This window comes from Pelodiscus sinensis, chromosome 19 (assembly GCF_052426305.1).
Source record: "Pelodiscus sinensis isolate ZL-2025 chromosome 19, ASM5242630v1, whole genome shotgun sequence".
Classification (NCBI taxonomy): Eukaryota; Metazoa; Chordata; order Testudines; family Trionychidae; genus Pelodiscus; species Pelodiscus sinensis.
In genome coordinates, this window is record NC_143070.1 from 563,407 (window position 1) to 580,974 (window position 17,568).

A 17,568-nucleotide genomic window follows, 5' to 3' on the forward strand; every position below is an offset into this window, starting at 1 on the left:
TTTTTCTCGAACTACGGTATTTTGGAAAAGCGGCCGGCCGTGAATATGCAAATGAAGCAGGGGAAATTTAAATCCGCCCTTCATTTGCAATTTCATTTGTCTGCATTTGCATTCCTCTCTCAAAGGAGGAATGCAATGTAGACAGACCCCAAGGGATTTGCCTGGTTTCACCCTCTAACAGCGCCCCCAGAACCTGCGTGTGGGACGCCACATCCGTGTGTCTGTCTCTGAGCTGTCACCAGAGGGCGCTGTGCTCACCCCACAGCAGCACCCAACCCCTATAGCTCCGGGGGCAGGCGGCAGAACAAGGCAGGGCAGGGGAATCCAGAGAGGAAATGCAGCACGTGCCTGATTTCTTGTGAAGAGGGGGGTTCCCCTCTGGAAATTACCCCTGGATTCCCCAGAACCCACCACGGCAAGGCCCAAGCATTCTACTTGGCTGGGGGGGCTGTGTCCCTGAGCTCCACCTTCCTCTCCATCTGCACCCCCAGCCCCAGATCCCCCAAGCCACCTCCCCAGCCAGGACCCCTCCCTCGGCCCCGGCCCCATTCCTCTGACGGAGTCCCCGAGAGACAGCCCCCCCCCCTGCCCTGCCCTGTGCTTGTGTGTGGAGAGCAGGGGCTGGGAGCCAGGATCCTGGGTCGTATCTGTGACGGCGCATCGGGGTCCCCCTGACCCTGCACCCCCGTAGCAGCCAGACCAGACTCCGCCAGCCGGTAGAACAGGGGGGTTTGTTGCTCCTCTAGGACACAGCCCAGCACAGACGCAATGTGGGTACCAGAGTCAGGGCCAGGATGCCTCAGACCCCTTCGGATAGGGGGTCCATCTCCCCTCAACCCTCAGCCCCCAGCTTAGACTCCTCTCTTCATGTTTCCCAGCACAAACCTGCCCCTTCCCCCCACACTCCCTGCTCTTGTTCCATCCCTGCCCTCAACAGGTAGGAACCGGTGGGGTGACTGTCTGCGTGACCCCAGGCTCCTCGGGGACCCCCGCTGGGCAGTGCTACAGACACAGGCCAGTAGGGGTCACCCCCAGCCCACACACAGTGTACGGCCTGCCCAGCACGTCCCAGTATCCACCCTGTGACGTCTGACACCAGCCGCCTCCGACGGGTGCAGGTCTCTCCTCGGCGGCGCGGTGTCTCCCCTGCGGGCAGGGGGCTGGGCCCCCGGATGGCAGCTGGGCTGTGGGGGGGTGGGTTGGGTGGAAAGTCCCTGGCCCACGAACCCTCCCCCGGGACCCGGTGTCACTGAGGCACAGAGAAGCAGTGACGCGGGGCTAGGGTGAGAGCGGCCCCGGCCTGGCGTCATGGAGCAGTGAGCGGGGGGGGGGGGGTGTTGGATGTTGGGGCCGTGGGGGTCAGACCCATCCCAGGGATGCAGAGCCCATGTGCCCCCCCCCCCCGGGGCAGGAGGTGACACCCCCCCCGAGTGTTTCCCCTTTCCCGGGTGCGGCGTCAGCGAAACGTCTCGCCAGGCACCTGCACACGCTGGCGTCACGGCCCTGGACTGTAACGCCCCCTGTCCCAGCCCCGGCCCCTGGCCCAGCCACCCCCACCCCGGCCCTTCCCTTGCTCCTCTCCCCCGCCCGGCCCTTCAGTGCAGCTCCAGGGGGCACCACCCTGCCCCCTGCCCCCCCAGCGACGGGGCCGCACTCCAAGGCCGGGGCAGCAGGGGCCGCGCTCAGAGCTGGGTGGAACCCAGAGCCTGGTGCCCTGGGCTGGCTCGTCTGGGCCTTGGGACGGCCATGGCTGCCCCACAGCGCGCTGGGACCCAGACTGTGGGGAGCGGCAGGAGGGTGAATAGCTGGGGGGGGGCAGGAGCAGGGCTGGGCTGTGGGGGGCCTGGAGAGAGGAGACTCCCTGGCTGGGGGGCACTTGGCCGGTAGCAGGCCAGGATCCCCCACACAGATTTCCACCTGCCCCCCCGGTCCCCTCCTGAGGGGACAGCCCACGGGGGCAGCTGAGAGGTGCCGCAAGGCCACAGTTCCCAGCTTTCTGGCTTGCTCCCTGCCAGGCTCCCAAAGTGCTTTGCAGCCCCACAGCACTGGAGCTGGGTCCCCCCCCCCCCACTGAAATGCAGCCACCTCTGGGGTGGGGCTTTAGGACAAGAACGATGGGCCCTTAATGACTTAGACTTTCAAGCCCAGACGCCTTTCTGTGGCCTCTCTCGTCACCTTGTCAAGTTCTCAGGGTCATCCGTGGGGAGGTGCAGGCCTGGGACCCCCGTCCATCTACCCCAGGCCCTGCCCTTCCTCTTCCTGCCCCCCTGCCCTGCCCCCTCCCTAAAGCTCCCAACCTGCCGAGTGGGTTCCCCCGCCCAGAGCAGGCACGAGGCAGGGCCAGGCCCAGATGCAGCCAGCAGCCGGTCGGTGGTTTTGGGGGGAAAGTTCCTGGCCCTGACCCCCCTGCGGAAGCCGGTGTCCCCGCGGCACAAACAGCCCGAGGGGGCCGGGATGAGCAGCTCCCCCAGTCACCCCACCCGGCCTGTCTCACCGGGCGCTGGGCAGGGCTGGGGGGGCCGGGGGGAGGTGAAGCCACGTGCAGGAAAAGCTGAACCCATCTGTCTCTCTGCCTGTCCCCCACCCCCAGTGGAGGGAGGGAGCACCCGGGCGTTCACCCTCTGTGGGTGCCGGGACAGGCCTGGGAGGAGCTGTGGGCAACCCGGAGCCTCACGCTGGTGCTGGACTGGGGGGGGGGGGGAACCCAGACTGTGGTGAGCAGCTGGAGGAACGTGGGGGGCAGGAGCGGGGCTGGGATGGGTTGTGGGGGGCGCTGGGAACAGGAACTGTCTGCACAGGGGCAGGGAGCCCACAGCCTCCCCCACAGCCACCCCTGGACTCCTGCCCCTCCCCCGTCAGATCTGCCCCTGCCCAGACCCCTCCCAGACAGACAGAGCCCCCCATGCCCCCGCCCGGCCCAGGGTCGCAGGGAGCAGGGAGCCAGCAGGGGCTGGGATGGTTTATTCGGGGGCAGCAATGACAACAGCAGCCGGGTCCGGCTCCCCCCCCGGCCGTGGGGCAGCATCTGCGGTGGGGTCCCAAAGGTGGCAGGGGGAGTGAGAGCGGCCATGGGGCGGGGTGTCGCAGGAGGGGTCCCCCAGACTGAGGGGCAGGGATGGGTCCCAGGGGGTAACGGGGGCTGGGCGGGGGTGTCGCAGGAGGGGTCCCCCAGACTGAGGGGCAGGGATGGGTGCCAGGGGTAACGGGGGCTGGGCGGGGGTGTCGCAGGAGGGGTCCCCCAGACTGAGGGGCAGGGACGGGTCCCAGGGGGAACAGGGGCTGGGCGGGGGTATCGCAGGAGGGGTCCCCAGGGCCCTGCTGGGACCGAGGGGCAGGGACGGGTCCCAGGTGGTAATGGGGGCTGGGCAGGGGTATCGCAGGAGGGGTCCCCCAGACTGAGGGGCAGGGACGGGTCCCAGGGGGAACAGGGGCTGGGCGGGGGTGTCGCAGGAGGGGTCCCCCAGACTGAGGGGCAGGGACGGGTCCCAGGGGGAACAGGGGCTGGGTGGGGGTGTCGCAGGAGGGGTCCCCCAGACTGAGGGGCAGGGGCGGGTCCCGGGGGTAACAGGGGCTGGGCGGGGGTGTCGCAGGAGGGGTCCCCAGGGCCCTGCTGGGACCGAGGGGCAGGGGCGGGTCCCGGGGGGCAGCGGGGGCTGGGCGGGGGTGTCGCAGGAGGGGTCCCCAGGGCCCTGCTGGGACCGAGGGGCAGGGGCGGGTCCCGGGGGGCAGCGGGGGCTGGAGCCGGGCGGAGCGGGGAGCAGTCGGCGATGGGAAGGGCCCGGCCCCAGTTCTGTTCTCCAGGCTGGGCGCGGTGCTGGGACAGACGGACGCTCCCGCTGGGCGGGGGATCCGACCCCAGGGCCTAGTTCAGCAGCCCTGCGGGAGAGGGGGACGTCAGACCCGGCCGTGGGGCTGGCGGGACGGGGCGGGTGCTGGCGCGTCCACCCTGCACCCCCATCCGCAGCCAGGTGCGCCTGTGCCAGGCAGTGGAGTAGCTGGTTTTGTTGCTTCCCAGCGATAAAGCCTGAGGCAGGTTCGATGTAGGCACAGGGGGACGGGCCGACAGCCCTAGTACCCGGGGGGGGGGGCACAGGCCCCTGAAGCCCTGCCCTGTCCTAGGTCTGCTTCCCTCTTCTTCCCCCTCCACGGCCCCCTCCCCAGCCACCGGTCACCCCCCCTTCCCCCTCCCCCCGGTCACCCCCCCCTTCCCCCTCCCCCGGTCACCACCCCCTTCACCCACCCCCCAGTCACCACCCCCTTCCCCCTCCCCCGGTCACCCCCCCCCTTCCCCCCCCCCTGGTCACCCCCCCTTCCCCCCACCCCCCGGTCACCCCCCCCTTCCCCCTCCCCCGGTCACCACTCCCCTTCCCCCTCCCCCCGGTCACCCCCCCTTCCCCCTCCCCCTGGTCACCTCCCCCCTTCCCTTGTTCACACCCCTTCCCCTGGCTGGGTGAGAAGTGGCTGGGCCGTGGCCTATTTGCCCCCCCCCCCACACACACAGTCTCTGCAGAGCAGCACAGGCCAGTAGGGGGCACCCCCAACCCAACCCAGCACCCAGTGACTGCCCCACAGAGTGGGCCCAGGGGCACCAGAGTGAACGCCCCCCCCCCCCCGTTACAGGGGGATTGTCTCCGCCAGGCCCAGGGCCCCAGTGACTCTGCCCGGCAGGACCCGGGTTCTCTGCCCCCGGGAGCAGCTCGGGGATCGGCTGGAACCGGGACCCAGGGAGCTGCAGCCCCTCCCCCGTGGTGCCAGCGCCCCCTTGCCCAGCTGCCTGGGGCTGAGCCGGACGGTGCCAGGGGCCGGGGGGCAGGAGCAGCCCCAGGGGCACCCCAGGCCTCTGAGCCCAGTGGTGTGGGGGGAGAAGGTTTAACGGAAGGGAGATGGAAGTTACCTGCAGGCTGGGGAACGGGGCGCCCTGAAAAACAGAGAAAGACACAGTCAGAGCCCTGGACACGGGGAGCCGGTTCCTGGGGTCAGAGCCCCACCCTACCCCACAGCAGGGACTGCCCCTCCCCCGGCAGCCAGCCCCCCTCTGGCGCCACACCTGGGGTTAACCACCCAGATCTCCCCTCACTGAGATCCCAGCCCCCACGGCTGAGGCCTGGGGATAACCCCCCCCCACTGACACTGTGATTCCCAGTCCATGCAGAAGGAGGGGAGAGTGAGACCCCCAGCCTGGCCCTGGGACCCCCACGGCCCTGCTCTGTCCTTGCCCTGCCTCAGGGGACTAGAAGCCGGGAGGCCCCTGCCTGACTTGGAGCAGACCCTGGGGGGGCGGGAGTCTGCAGCCATGCCCAGCTTTTCTGGAGCCCCCCCAACATTCCCCCTGAAACCCTGTGGTGCCCCCTCCCCCGCAGCCCCCCACCTTTCTTGTTCCTCAGGTAGACGACCAGTCCGGGCACCAGGAAGATCAGCCCCAGCACGAAGCCCCCGACGCCCGTCAGCATCTTGCTCCTGGCCGAGTCCGACTGCGCCTCTGGGGGACAGGGACAGGGACGGGCAGCCGGTCAGAGCCAGGGACCCCGGGTCCCCTCTGGGCAGGGACTGGCCCCGGCCGCTCAGAGCCAGGGGCCCCGGGTCCCCTCTGGGCAGGGACCAGCCCCGGCCAGTCAGAGCCAGGGGCCCCGGGTCCCCTCTGGGCAGGGACCAGCCCCGGCCGCTCAGAGCCAGGGGCCCCGGGTCCCCTCTGGGCAGGGACCAGCCCCGGCCGCTCAGAGCCAGGGGCCCCGGGGCCCCTCTGGGCAGGGACCAGCCCCGGCCGCTCAGAGCCAGGGGCCCCGGGGCCCCTCTGGGCAGGGACCAGCCCTGGCCGCTCAGAGCCAGGGGCCCCGGGTCCCCTCTGGGCAGGGACCAGCCCCGGCCGGCCAGAGCCAGGGGCCCCGGGTCCCCTCTGGGCAGGGACCAGCCCCGGCCAGTCAGAGCCAGGGGCCCCGGGTCCCCTCTGGGCAGGGACCAGCCCCGGCCGGTCAGAGCCAGGGGCCCCGGGTCCCCTCTGGGCAGGGACCAGCCCCGGCCGGTCAGAGCCAGGGGCCCCGGGTCCCCTCTGGGCAGGGACCAGCCCCGGCTGGTCAGAGCCAGGGGCCCCGGGGCCCCTCTGGGCAGGGACCAGCCCCGGCCGGTCAGAGCCAGGGGCCCCGGGTCCCCTCTGGGCAGGGACCAGCCCCGGCCGCTCAGAGCCAGGGGCCCCGGGTCCCCTCTGGGCAGGGACCAGCCCCGGCCGGTCAGAGCCAGGGGCCCTGGGTCCCCTCTGGGCAGAGACCAGCCCCGGCCGGTCAGAGCCAGGGGCCCTGGGTCCCCTCTGGGCAGGGACCAGCCCCGGCCGGTCAGAGCCAGGGGCCCCGGGTCCCCTCTGGGCAGGGACCAGCCCCGGCCGCTCAGAGCCAGGGACCCCGGGTCCCCTCTGGGCAGAGACCAGCCCCGGCCGGTCAGAGCCAGGGGCCCCCGGGTCCCCTCTGGGCAGGGACCAGCCCCGGCCGGTCAGAGCCAGGGGCCCCGGGTCCCCTCTGGGCAGGGACCAGCCCCGGCCGGTCAGAGCCAGGGGCCCCGGGGCCCCTCTGGGCAGGGACCAGCCCCGGCCGCTCAGAGCCAGGGGCCCCGGGGCCCCTCTGGGCAGGGACCAGCCCCGGCCGGTCAGAGCCAGGGGCCCCGGGGCCCCTCTGGGCAGGGACCAGCCCCGGCCGGTCAGAGCCAGGGGCCCCGGGTCCCCTCTGGGCAGGGACCAGCCCCGGCCGGCCAGAGCCAGGGGCCCCGGGGCCCCTCTGGGCAGGGACCAGCCCTGGCCGGTCAGAGCCAGGGGCCCCGGGCCCCTCTGGGCAGAGACCAGCCCCGGCCGCTCAGAGCCAGGGGCCCCGGGTCCCCTCTGGGCAGGGACCAGCCCCGGCCGGTCAGAGCCAGGGGCCCCGGGTCCCCTCTGGGCAGGGACCAGCCCCGGCCGGTCAGAGCCAGGGGCCCTGGGTTTCACCCCAGTGCACGGCCAGGGGGCGGGGCTGGGACGTGCGGGGCTGGCTGACTCAGGGCCAGGGGGCAGGGCTGGGACGTGCGGGGCTGGCTGACTCAGGGCCAGGGGGCGGGGCTGGGACGTGCGGGGCTGGCTGACTCAGGGCCAGGGGGCGGGGCTGGGACGTGCGGGGCTGGCTGACTCAGGGCCAGGGGGCGGGGCTGGGACGTGTGAGGCTGGCTGACCCACGGCCAGGGGGCGGGGCTGGGACGTGCGGGGCTGGCTGACTCAGGGCCAGGGGGCAGGGCTGGGACGTGCGGGGCTGGCTGACTCAGGGCCAGGGGGCGGGGCTGGGACGTGTGGGGCTGGCTGACTCAGGGCCAGGGGGCGAGGCTGGGACGTGTGGGGCTGGCTGACCCACGGCCAGGGGGCAGGGCTGGGACGTGCGGGGCTGGCTGACTCAGGGCCAGGGGGCGGGGCTGGGACGTGTGGGGCTGGCTGACTCAGGGCCAGGGGGCGGGGCTGGGACGTGTGGGGCTGGCTGACTCAGGGCCAGGGGGCGGGGCTGGGACGCGTGGGGCTGGCTGACCCACGGCCAGAGGGCGAGGCTGGGACGTGTGGGGCTGGCTGATTCAGGGCCAGGGGGCGGGGCTGGGACGTGTGGGGCTGGCTGATTCAGGGCCAGGGGGCGGGGCTGGGACGTGTGGGGCTGGCTGACCCAGGGCCAGGGGGCGGGGCTGTACGTGTGGGGCTGGCTGACCCAGGGCCAGGGGGCGGGGCTGTACGTGTGGGGCTGGCTGACCCATGGCCAGGGGGCGGGGCTGTATGTGTGGGGCTGGCTGACCCACTGCCGGGGGGGCGGGGCCGTACGTGGGGGGCCGGCTGCCCCAGGCTCTCACCCCAGCGCACTTCCAGGGGGCCGGGCAGGCTGACGTGCTGCACCCGGCAGGTGTAGACGTCCCCGGGCCGGGGGCTCATCTCCAGCATGACCAGGATCTGGAAGGTCCAGTCTCCGTTCTGCAGCAGCTCCGTGGACACCACCCCGGTCGTCTGCTCCTGCCCGTTCCTCAGCCACGTCACCTCCACCACGCCGGGGTAGAAGCCCGTCACGGCGCACACCAGCAGGTGGGGGTGGGGCTGGGGGCCCGAGCCCGAGGGGAACACCGTCGCCTGGGGCTGCACTGGGGGGGGGAGATATTAATTGATAAGGGGCCATAGGAAGAGCGGGGCTCAGAGGCTCTGGGGTTCCCTTCCAGGGACAGGGCCCCGCCCCCCAGCTCCCTGCGCCCCGTGTCTGGTTCCCTCCTGCCCCATTCCCTGGTGTGGTGAGAGGGCCCCAGGGGAGTGGTGTCCAGCCGGGGGCTGTCTGACCCCAGGGCTCAGGGTGTCAGGCCAGGGACCAGGCGCTGCGGCCAATCGCTGGGCAGGGGGACTCTGAGGGGAGGGGAATCCTGCCCCCCACCCATCCCCAGCCCAGCAGGGGGCGAGGGGGCTAGAGGAGAGGTCTGCCCTGGGGGTGTGAGTGGGGCGCTGGGGCGGGGGGGGTCGGGACCCCCAGGAAACTGCCCCACGCGCGGGCCCTGTTCCCTCCCCCACCTGCTCCTGAGTGACCCACCGGCTGCTGCCTCGGCCCCTCCCCCTCCCCGGCACAGGAGCCGCTCGCCCCCCCCCCCCCCCCACACACACACCTCTCCGGTCGACGGTGAAAGGCTTGCCCACGCCGTAGTTGTACCGGCAGAACGTGTCCACCGCGGCCCGTTCGTCCGCCAGGACGTCGGGCTGGCTGTTCCAGAGCTCGGCCTGGCGCCGGCCCAGCTCCGAGTCCGCCACGAACTCCCGCACCTCGCTGTCAAAGTGCACGATCTGCTCCCGGTCGTAGATGTAGCGATCCACGAAGCGCATCTGCTCCGGGCCGCTCGAGAAGTGACACTCGGACTTCGCCTGGAACAGGAACCGCCCTGGGGCAGGGAGGGACGCGCCGCTCACGGACCCGCCGCCTGGGAGCCCGGGCTGGGGCAGGGAGACTCGAGACCTCCCGACCCCCTGCGGCCCGCCCGGCTCCCCGGAGAGACCGGTCACACCGAGCGGGGAGCGGCAGCGTCTGATCCACGCCCCCCCCCCCCCCCCCGCGTACACTCAGCCCTGCCTGGGACGGGCCCGGGCACTGCGGTCTGACCCCCTGTGCTGCGGGGGGGGGCCTGTCTGCTCTGTGACCCGGGGTCCCCCTGTGCGGTGAGTAGTGGGGGGGCTGTCTGCTCTGTATCCCGGGGTCCCCCTGTGCGGTGAGGTGTGTGGGGCGTAGTGGGGGGCTGTCTGCTCTGTGACCCGGGGTCCCCCTGTGCAGTGAGGTGTGTGGGGCGCAGTGGGGGGCTGTCTGCTCTGTGACCCGGGGTCCCCCTGTGCAGTGAGGTGTGTGGGGCGCAGTGGGGGGCTGTCTGCTCTGTGACCCGGGGTCCCCCTGTGCGGTGAGGTGTGTGGGGCGCAGTGGGGGGCTGTCTGCTCTGTGACCCGGGGTCCCCCTGTGCGGTGAGGTGTGTGGGGCGCAGTGGGGGGGCTGTCTGCTCTGTGACCCGGGGTCCCCCTGTGCGGTGAGGTGTGTGGGGCGCAGTGGGGGGCTGTCTGCTCTGTGACCCGGGGTCCCCCTGTGCGGTGAGGTGTGTGGGGCGCAGGGGGGGCTGTCTGCTCTGTGACCCGGGATCCCCCTGTGCGGTGAGGTGTGTGGGGCGCAGGGGGGGCTGTCTGCTCTGTGACCCGGGGTCCCCCTGTGCAGTGAGGTGTGTGGGGCGTAGTGGGGGGCTGTCTGCTCTGTGACACGGGGTCTGACCCCCCCCGTACACCCAGCCCTGCCTGGGAGGGGGCCCATGGGTCGCCGGGGTCTGACCCCCCCGTACACCCAGCCCTGCCTGGGGGGCCCCAGGGGTCGCCAGGGTCTGACCCCCCCCGTACACCCAGCCCTGCCTGGGAGGGCCCAGGGGTCGCCGGGGTCTGACCCCCCCCGTACACCCAGCGCTGCCTGAGGGCCCCAGGGGTCGCCGGGGTCTGACCCCCCCGTACACCCAGCCCTGCCTGGGGGGCCCAGGGGTCGCTGGGGTCTCTACTCACCTTCGGGCTCCATGCCCTGGGCCAGGGGGGGTCCCAGCAGCGCCAGTGTCACTAGCAGGGCCCCCGCCCAGCGGCTCCCGGCCCCCAGGGTCCCACCCGGCCCCATGGCTGCACCGCAGGGAGAGATCTGGGAAGTGCTGGGCCCCCCAGCCTGAGCCCGGCTCTGCCCCGCTCCCCCCCCCCCCACGGGCCAGGGATCGGGCCCCCGCGCCCAGGGGCCAATCGGCACCCAGAGCTGGGCAGCGTCATCGGTTGCCAGGTGGAGCCGCCCCCGGCAGGGCTGGGTCCCCACTTCTCCCTCGCAGGGCAAAGCCAGGCTGAGTCAGGCTGCAGGACTCTGCCCCGTACACCCAGCCCTGCCTGGGACAGGCTCCTAGGGCACTGGGGTCTGACCCCCTCCCCTCCCCTCCTCTCCCGTGTACCTGGTATGTAGGGTCAGCAGGGGAGCCGCCCCCACCAGAGCTGGGCCCCCAGTAAGAAGCCGGGGACCCTCCCTCCCCTCCCCCTGGTTCTCGACCCCCTGCTGCCATGTGGGGCCAGCTGTGGTTGAGGAGCGGGGTGTCTGGTTCGTCTGGGTGTGGGGGGGCAGGGCACAGTTCAGGGCTGGTCTCACGGAGGTTGGGAGCTTTTCTCTCTCCTGTGCAGGCCTGAGCCTCACCCCACAGCTCCCTGAGAGAGTCTACGGGGGGTATTGTGGCTGCGTGTCAGGGTTTCCCTGCCTCGTGCACCCCCATAGCGGCCAAACAGACTCCCCCAGCCGGTAGAACAGAGGGAGTTTATTGCTTCTTCAGGATACAGCCCAGCACAGATGGAATCCGGTCACAGGGCAGGCCTAGGATGCCTCAGCCCCCTTGAGATGGGGGAGCCTGGGCCCCTAAATCCCAACCCCTTGCCTAGGCTGCTTCCCCCATGATCCCAGACAGAAACTACCCCATTCTCCTCCAGCCCTGCCCTCTGGGAGCCAACTGGTCAGACAGGTTCGAAGCCCCCTTGCATAATGACTCCTCCCCTGCCCTGCTGGGCCGTGCTGCAGCCAGCAGCCAGTGGAGGTCACTCACAACCCACTGCCCAGCACAGCAACCAGCAAGGTACCAGCACTACATCACAGGCATGTCTACACTAGAGTTTTGTCAGAAAAATGGCTGTTTTCCCCACAAAACCTGCATTACATCCAGAATGTACGTGTGCTCTTTTGATAGTGAATCGAAAGCACAGAGGGGTTTTTCCAGCGTTGATTCTCCTCTGTCTATGAGGAAGAACCTTTTTCCAAAGAGCCTTTCGGGAACCGGCCTCTGTGGACGGGGAAGGGGCAGTTCTTTCGCAAGAAGAGGCCTCCAGGAAAAAGCCCAGGTGCCCTGGCGGCCGCTCCATCCATAGCACACATGGCTGACACGCGAGAGTGGGTCCGTTCAGCACAGACGACGTCTGTCGGGTAGGAAGGTGGGTTTTTCAAAGCTCATGGACAGCGCGGATGCTCTGTCCGCTTCAAATGGTCACACCTCCTGAGGGGGTCATTTCCCTCCTGCGCTGTGAGCCCGTGGGGCGCCGGGGGTCACAGGGTGACGCTCTCCCCCCGGCCCCGAGGGCTGGACACCCCTTTGGCCCCCTCAGACCTGGGGCTTTGGGGAACCACAGGAACGGTGCTGAGAGCCGGGAGCCAGGGTCTCTCCATCTGCTCGGTGCGGGGCCGGGCGCTGCGGCTCTGCCCGGTAACAGCCTGGTCGGCGCAGGGATTCCTGCCATTGGGCGCGGGCCCCAGGGCCGGGCTCCCCTGGCCAATGACGGGCGCTGCCCCCCCAGCCCTGTTCCGCCCCTCCCCGGGGTGTGACATGCGCCCCCCAGCACAGCCATCCCCACACCCAGCCCGGTGCCGGGAGAGGAGATGGGCGCGGGACGGGATGGCCCCATGGCCCAGCTGGCCCTGCTCATCCTGCTGGCCCTGCCGGGCACCGGGGCAGTGAAAGGTACGAGCGGAGTGAGGGCTGGGGTTGGGGTCGGGGTGGGGGACAGGGTGGCTTCTCCCCCAGAGCACCCAGCTCCCCCCTAGCGAGGGGAAAAATGGGGGCCGATGGGGCAGGGAGGGGCACAGGGGAGAGTTCGATTGTGGTGGGACCTGCAGGGAGGAAGGTCTTGCCCCGTGGCAGGGAGGGAATGGGGTGGGTGGGGAGGGGTTGGGGCTGATCTGCATGGGGCAGGGGCTGCAGGGAGGGGGTCTCAGCCCATGGTGGGAGGAGGGGAGGCTGGCACAGGGGCAGCAGGGGGATTGCGGGGAAGTGGCCGTGGTTTGGGTGTGTGACGGCGCGTTGGGGGTCCCCCGTCTCCTGCACCCCGAAATGGCCCAAACAGACTGCACCAGCCAGTGGAATTGAGGGTGGTTTATTGCTCCTCCAGCACAGCGCAGCACAGATGTAATCTGGTTACAGGATCTGGGCTAGGATGCCTCAGGCCCCCTTGAGATGGGGGAGACTGGGCCCCTAAACTCCAGCCCCTTCTCCTAGGCTCTCCTCCATGCCCTCCGACAGCCAGCCACCAACTCACTAACTTCCAGCCCTGCCCCCCAGCCAGGGCAGCATTCCACCTTCCTTTGTTCCTCTCCATGGGGGGTGTCTGGCCACTGGTTCAACAAGTTTGGCATTACCTCTGCCTAGTGAGGTTTTCCCTGCTGGGTCTTGCTCCAGACAGCAGGGGTCACCACAGCCCAGCAAGTACCCCCACTACGTCACAGGGTGTGACTCAGCCCTGCCTGTGGGGTGCAGCCCCCCCTTCCCCACTGGGACTCAGGGGCTGGACCCACAAGGGGCACCAGGCACAGGGGGAGGGGGGAGATTTCCAGGGACAGACTCTTCTGAGCAGTGAGGGCATCTGTGTGGAACAGAGCCCCTGGCCCAGCTCCTGCCCTGGCCCCCCTGGGAGGTCCTGGGGGCAGGTTTTCCTTGGCTAGTGGTGGCAGGTTCCCTCCTTCTCAATCGCCCTGTGCGATCTGGCCGGGCAAGCTGGGATCAGAGACCGGCTCCCTGGGTGTAGGTGCCCAAATCCCTTGGGTCCTGGGGAGCCCAGCTTCAGGCCCCGGCCAGATTTCCCCTCCTTGTCCTGGAGCATGTCCGACCCCCCCTCCCCCCCCCCCCCGGTGCAGCGCTAACGTCTCTGGCCAGGGAGTTCCTGGGTCCCCAATGAGTGGCCCTGGGGCGAGGGTTGGGGGAGGGGGTGGAGATGGGCTGAGAGCTGGGCCAGGGGGACGCTGGGACATGGAGCCAGCCCCCCCCACAGACGGGAGTGTGAAATCACCAGCAATAAGAACGTGCAACGTCCCTCCGCCGCCCACCTCTCAGGCCTGGGGTCACATTCTCCCCTTACAAGCTAAGGGGGCAGAGGACTGGCTCCTCCTGGGCTGGGAGCCCTGTGGAAAACACACAAGCTGGTGGGGGAGGGGGGGAAGGAGCACAACATGGGGGCTGACCCCAGTCTGATGCCGGGGCCCTGGGCCCCCTGCCACTGCTCTGCCCTCACCCTGGGGAGCCCCAGTGCCAGTGTCATTGTCAGGCGAAACGCTCAGAAATCGGGGGCAGTGGCTGTTGTAGGGGCTGTTGCTGACGCCCGTCTCCCCACAGTGGAGCACGTGTCCTCCCAGGCGGAGTTCTACCAGCGCACGGACCGGACCCAGCAGGAGTCAGGGGAGTTCATGTTCGAGTTCGACCAGGACGAGATCTTCCACGTGGACCTGGACAGGAAGGAGAACGTCTGGCGCCTGCCCGACTTCACCAAGTTCACCAGCTTTGAGGCGCAGGGCGGCCTGCAAAACATCGCGGTAGACAAACACAACATGGAAATCCTGATGAAGATGTCCAACTACACGCGGGCCCAGAACGGTACCGCACAGAGACCGGCCCCTCCCTGCCAGCGTCCCCCCGGGACCCTCTCCCCATGTGCCCCTGTGCTAGTCCCCATTATTCCTCGTGGAATGAGGTTTGCCGCCGTCGACAAAACTGCCACGTTCTGTCGATGTTGTCGACAAAACTCTATAGTCTAGACACACCCCGGGAGAGCTCCAGGGATTCTCCCCTCCCTAGCTGGTGGCCCAGGGCAGCTCCTTTGCCCAGGGTGGGTCATTCTCCCTGTCCTGCCCTGCCCCTCGTGCTCCATGAGCCGCAGAGCAGGCGGCTGGGATGGGCCCAGTGGCACCCCCCAGTGCTGGGGAGAGACTCTGAGCTAGCGTGCAGACAACTGGGATGGGCTGGTACAGGAGGGCAGGGAATGGGACAAGGGACCTTTCCCCTCCATGGGGCTGTGACGCAGTGGGGATCGTGCTCACTGTCCGTGAGCTGTGTTGGGTGGGACTTCTATTGTCCGGTGCTGTGCTGTTGGAACTCCGTGTGCGTGCCTCAGTTTCCCTGGGCCCTGCACCGGTGCCTGGCTGGGGATGGGAGTTTGGGATGTGACTCACTGAGGGAGGCTGCCCCACCCCAGCAGGATCACAAGGGCTCAGGCTGCCTGCAACAAGAGCCCAGGTTGGGGAGCAACCAAGTGACACCCTGGGAAGCCAGACAGAGGAGGGGCGGGGCTGCCTGAAGGGCTGGGCTGGGGCTGCTGGGTGTGTCAGTGAGTGTGGCTGGCTTGGGGGGCAGGGCCCAGACTCTGGGCCCCCATCCGCAGGCTGGGCTGCTCCTGGCTCCTGCACTGCCCAGTCTGGGCCACGCTGGGTCCCTGGGACCCTCCTGTTCCCCCTGTTGGCTGGGAGCCCCCGAGCTGCAGGTGGCTCTCCACTACCTGGTGACAGGGGCGCTAGCTCCCACCCGGCCCCAGGGCAGGAACTGGCTGGCTGGAGGGCAGACTGTGGGACCCACTCCCCCCTCTCTCCCCAGTGCCCCCGGAGGTGACCGTGTTCCCCAAGGCCCATGTGGAGCTGGGGGAGCCCAATGTCCTGATCTGCTTGGCCGACAAGTTCTCCCCGCCCGCGCTCAGCGTGACGTGGCTGAGGAACGGGGAGGAGGTGGCCGAGGGCGTCTACGAGACCGACTTCTACCCCCGCCCGGACCACGCCTTCCGCAAGTTCTCCTACCTGCCCTTCCTGCCCCGCCAGGGCGACTACTACGACTGCCGGGTGCAGCACCAGGGGCTGGCCCAGAACTTCACCAAGCACTGGGGTGAGGGATGGGAGCAAGGTACCTGGGTTCTATCCCGGCTCTGGGGGGGACTAAGGCTGGGAACAGCCCCTTCACTCCATGTCCCTTCCCCCCCCCCCACAGAAGCCCAGGCGCCCACCCCGGTGCCCGAGACCACAGAGACCCTGGTGTGCGCCCTGGGCCTGGCCGTGGGCATCGTGGGCATCGTCGCAGGAACCGTCCTCATCATCAAGGGCATGAAGATGAACGCGGCCCGGAACCCGCGGGGACCCCTGTGAGTAGCCGCTGCCGGGGGGGGGCCCAGCTGCACCCGCTGCCCCTGGGCACCCAGCACCCCCCACTGTGCCCCCACCAGCCACCCCCAGCCCCTGGGCACCCAGCACCCCCCACTGTGCCCCCCAGTACCCACAGCCCCTGGGCACCCAGCACCCCCCACTGTGCCCCCCCAGCACCCACAGCGCCTGGGCATCCAGCACCCCCACTGTGCCCCCCCAGCACCCACTGCCCTGGGCACCCAGCACCCTCCCAGTGCCCCCTGTGGTGGTGCATTGGGTCCCCCTGATCCTGCACCCCTGTCGCAGCCAGACCAGACTCCGCCAGCTGGTAGAACAGGGGGGTTTATTGCCCCTCCAGGACACAGCCCAGCACAGACAGGATGTGGGTACCGGAGTCAGGGCCGGGCAGCCTCAGACCCCTTGGGGCGGGTCCCTGGGCCCCTCGACTCCCAGCCCCTCCTTAGTCTGTCCCCTTCATGGTTCCAGCCCCAGCCTGATCCTTCCCCTGAACACTCACACCCCTAGTTCCCTGGTTGCCCCCACTTGTCTGACCGGTCTGGTCTTTGTCTATGTGACTTAGGCAGCCCCCCCCCCCCCCCCCCCGCTGGGCTGTGTTCACAGGCAGAGGCCAGTAGGGGTCAGTCACAGCCCAAGCACAGCGACCAGCAAGGGACTGTCACTGCATCACACCCCACAGCACCCACAGCCCCTGGGTACCCAGCACCCCCACCTGCTTTATCCCCCTGCACCCACAGCCCCTTACCCACCGAGCCCCCTACAGTAACTTTCACTGGGGCAGCCCAGGCTGCTGGTCACTGACTGACCCTCTTTTCCTTCCAGGTAAACTCCAGGAGGAGCCGGGCCCCGAATCCTTCGTGAGACCCGCTCACCCCCAGCCCTGCCCCCGCATCCTGACCCCCTCCCCCCCACCGGTGCTGGATGCTGTAGCCCCCCCCCTCCGAACTGCAAGGAGCCAACCCGCTAGAGACTCCCTGGGAAGCCGGCCCCTTGGGCTGCCCCTCCCCTGCTGGGTTTGGGGGGCTGCGCAGGGCGAGGGTTGCTGCCCCCTGGGGCTGGGAACGGGGGTCGCCCCTTTTTTGGGGGCAGGGCCCATGAGGATGAACCAAACTCCATTGTCCCCACGGGCAGTTTCCCTTGACACCAGTGGGCGCTGGGTTGGGTCCTATTGGCCGAGGCTGCTGTCAGTCACCTCAGGTGAACCCCCACCCCCAGCCATTACCCATCAGGCCTTGGGGCAGGTTCCATCACTCCAGCCAGTGGGGTTGGGTGTGGGGGGGGGGCCGGGCAGAGCCCAGCTAAAGCCCCATCGCGCCCGGGGGCAGCTCTGCTGAGACCCAGTGCCCAGCCCCAGGGCCCAGCCCCATGCAGCCCCCCCCCCCCCCCGGTGTGTGTCCCTGGCCGGCCGCCCGGCTCTCGCGCTGCAGGATTTGCTCCCAGCAATAAAGTGGGGCTCCGGGACGTTTTCCATCGTGAGTTACTGTCCGGTCCGTGTGCGACGTGCCCCCCAGCACAGCCTGGCCCGGGCGGGTCGCAGCAGGAGCGAGGGGGCTGAGACGGGGTCAGGGAGGGGCCAGGGCTCCTGGGCTCAGTCCTGGCTCTGGGAGGGGGATGGGGGTGCGACGGCGAGTTGGGGGTTCCCTGATCCTGCACCCCCATAGCAGCGCAAACAGACTCCCCCAGCCGGTAGAACAGAGGAGTTTATTGCTTCTCCAGGATACAGCACAGCACAGATGGAATCCGGTCACAGGGCAGGCCTAGGATGCCTCAGCCCCCTTGAGATGGGGGAGCCTGGGCCACTACACCCCCAGCCCCCTCCTCAGTCTCTCTCCTTCATGGCTCTAGCTTAGCCTGTGCTCTCCCTGCTTCCCCCGACAGCCACTGCCCTGTCACCTGCTGGCCTCTGCCCCCCCCCCCCCCCCCCCCCCCCCGCCTGTGTCTCTCCCTGTGGGGCTGAGCCTGGGTGTCTGGTGTCATGGCTCCTTCCCCACTCTGGCATGATAAATGCAGAAGTGGGGGCCAGCAAGTGAACCCCAAAGCCTTATCTACCAGGCTTTGGTATAAAACTTCCCCCAAGATCTTAAAAACCTAGATCTTGGGAATAAAACTTCCG

The 17,568-nt window shown here is 69.5% G+C and overlaps 2 protein-coding genes across 3 annotated transcripts; one reads left to right on the forward strand and one right to left on the reverse strand.

Moving 5' to 3' along the window:
- Positions 1 to 1,909: 1,909 nt before the first annotated feature.
- LOC142825291 (DLA class II histocompatibility antigen, DR-1 beta chain-like) lies at positions 1,910 to 10,202 on the reverse strand. The gene is made up of 6 exons (XM_089771565.1): positions 10,043 to 10,202; positions 8,629 to 8,898; positions 7,840 to 8,121; positions 5,369 to 5,479; positions 4,895 to 4,918; positions 1,910 to 3,876 (listed from the first exon to the last, which is right to left on the reverse strand). Exons 1-6 carry the CDS (start codon positions 10,146 to 10,148, stop codon positions 3,863 to 3,865), a joined length of 807 nt encoding a protein of 268 aa, XP_089627691.1. The 5' UTR covers positions 10,149 to 10,202; the 3' UTR covers positions 1,910 to 3,862.
- A 1,686-nt stretch (positions 10,203 to 11,888) lies between these two features.
- LOC142825289 (HLA class II histocompatibility antigen, DR alpha chain-like) lies at positions 11,889 to 16,934 on the forward strand. Of its 2 annotated transcripts, XM_089771577.1 has the most exons (5): positions 11,889 to 12,006; positions 13,651 to 13,908; positions 14,902 to 15,183; positions 15,286 to 15,436; positions 16,278 to 16,934. In XM_089771577.1, the coding sequence occupies exons 1-5, from the start codon at positions 11,925 to 11,927 to the stop codon at positions 16,279 to 16,281; spliced, it is 777 nt and encodes a 258-aa protein (XP_089627703.1). In that variant the 5' UTR covers positions 11,889 to 11,924; the 3' UTR covers positions 16,282 to 16,934. The 2 variants fall into 2 exon arrangements, with proteins under 2 accessions (XP_089627703.1, XP_089627704.1); XM_089771578.1 differs by lacking the exon at positions 16,278 to 16,934 and having other exon boundaries at positions 15,286 to 15,440.
- Positions 16,935 to 17,568: the final 634 nt, after the last annotated feature.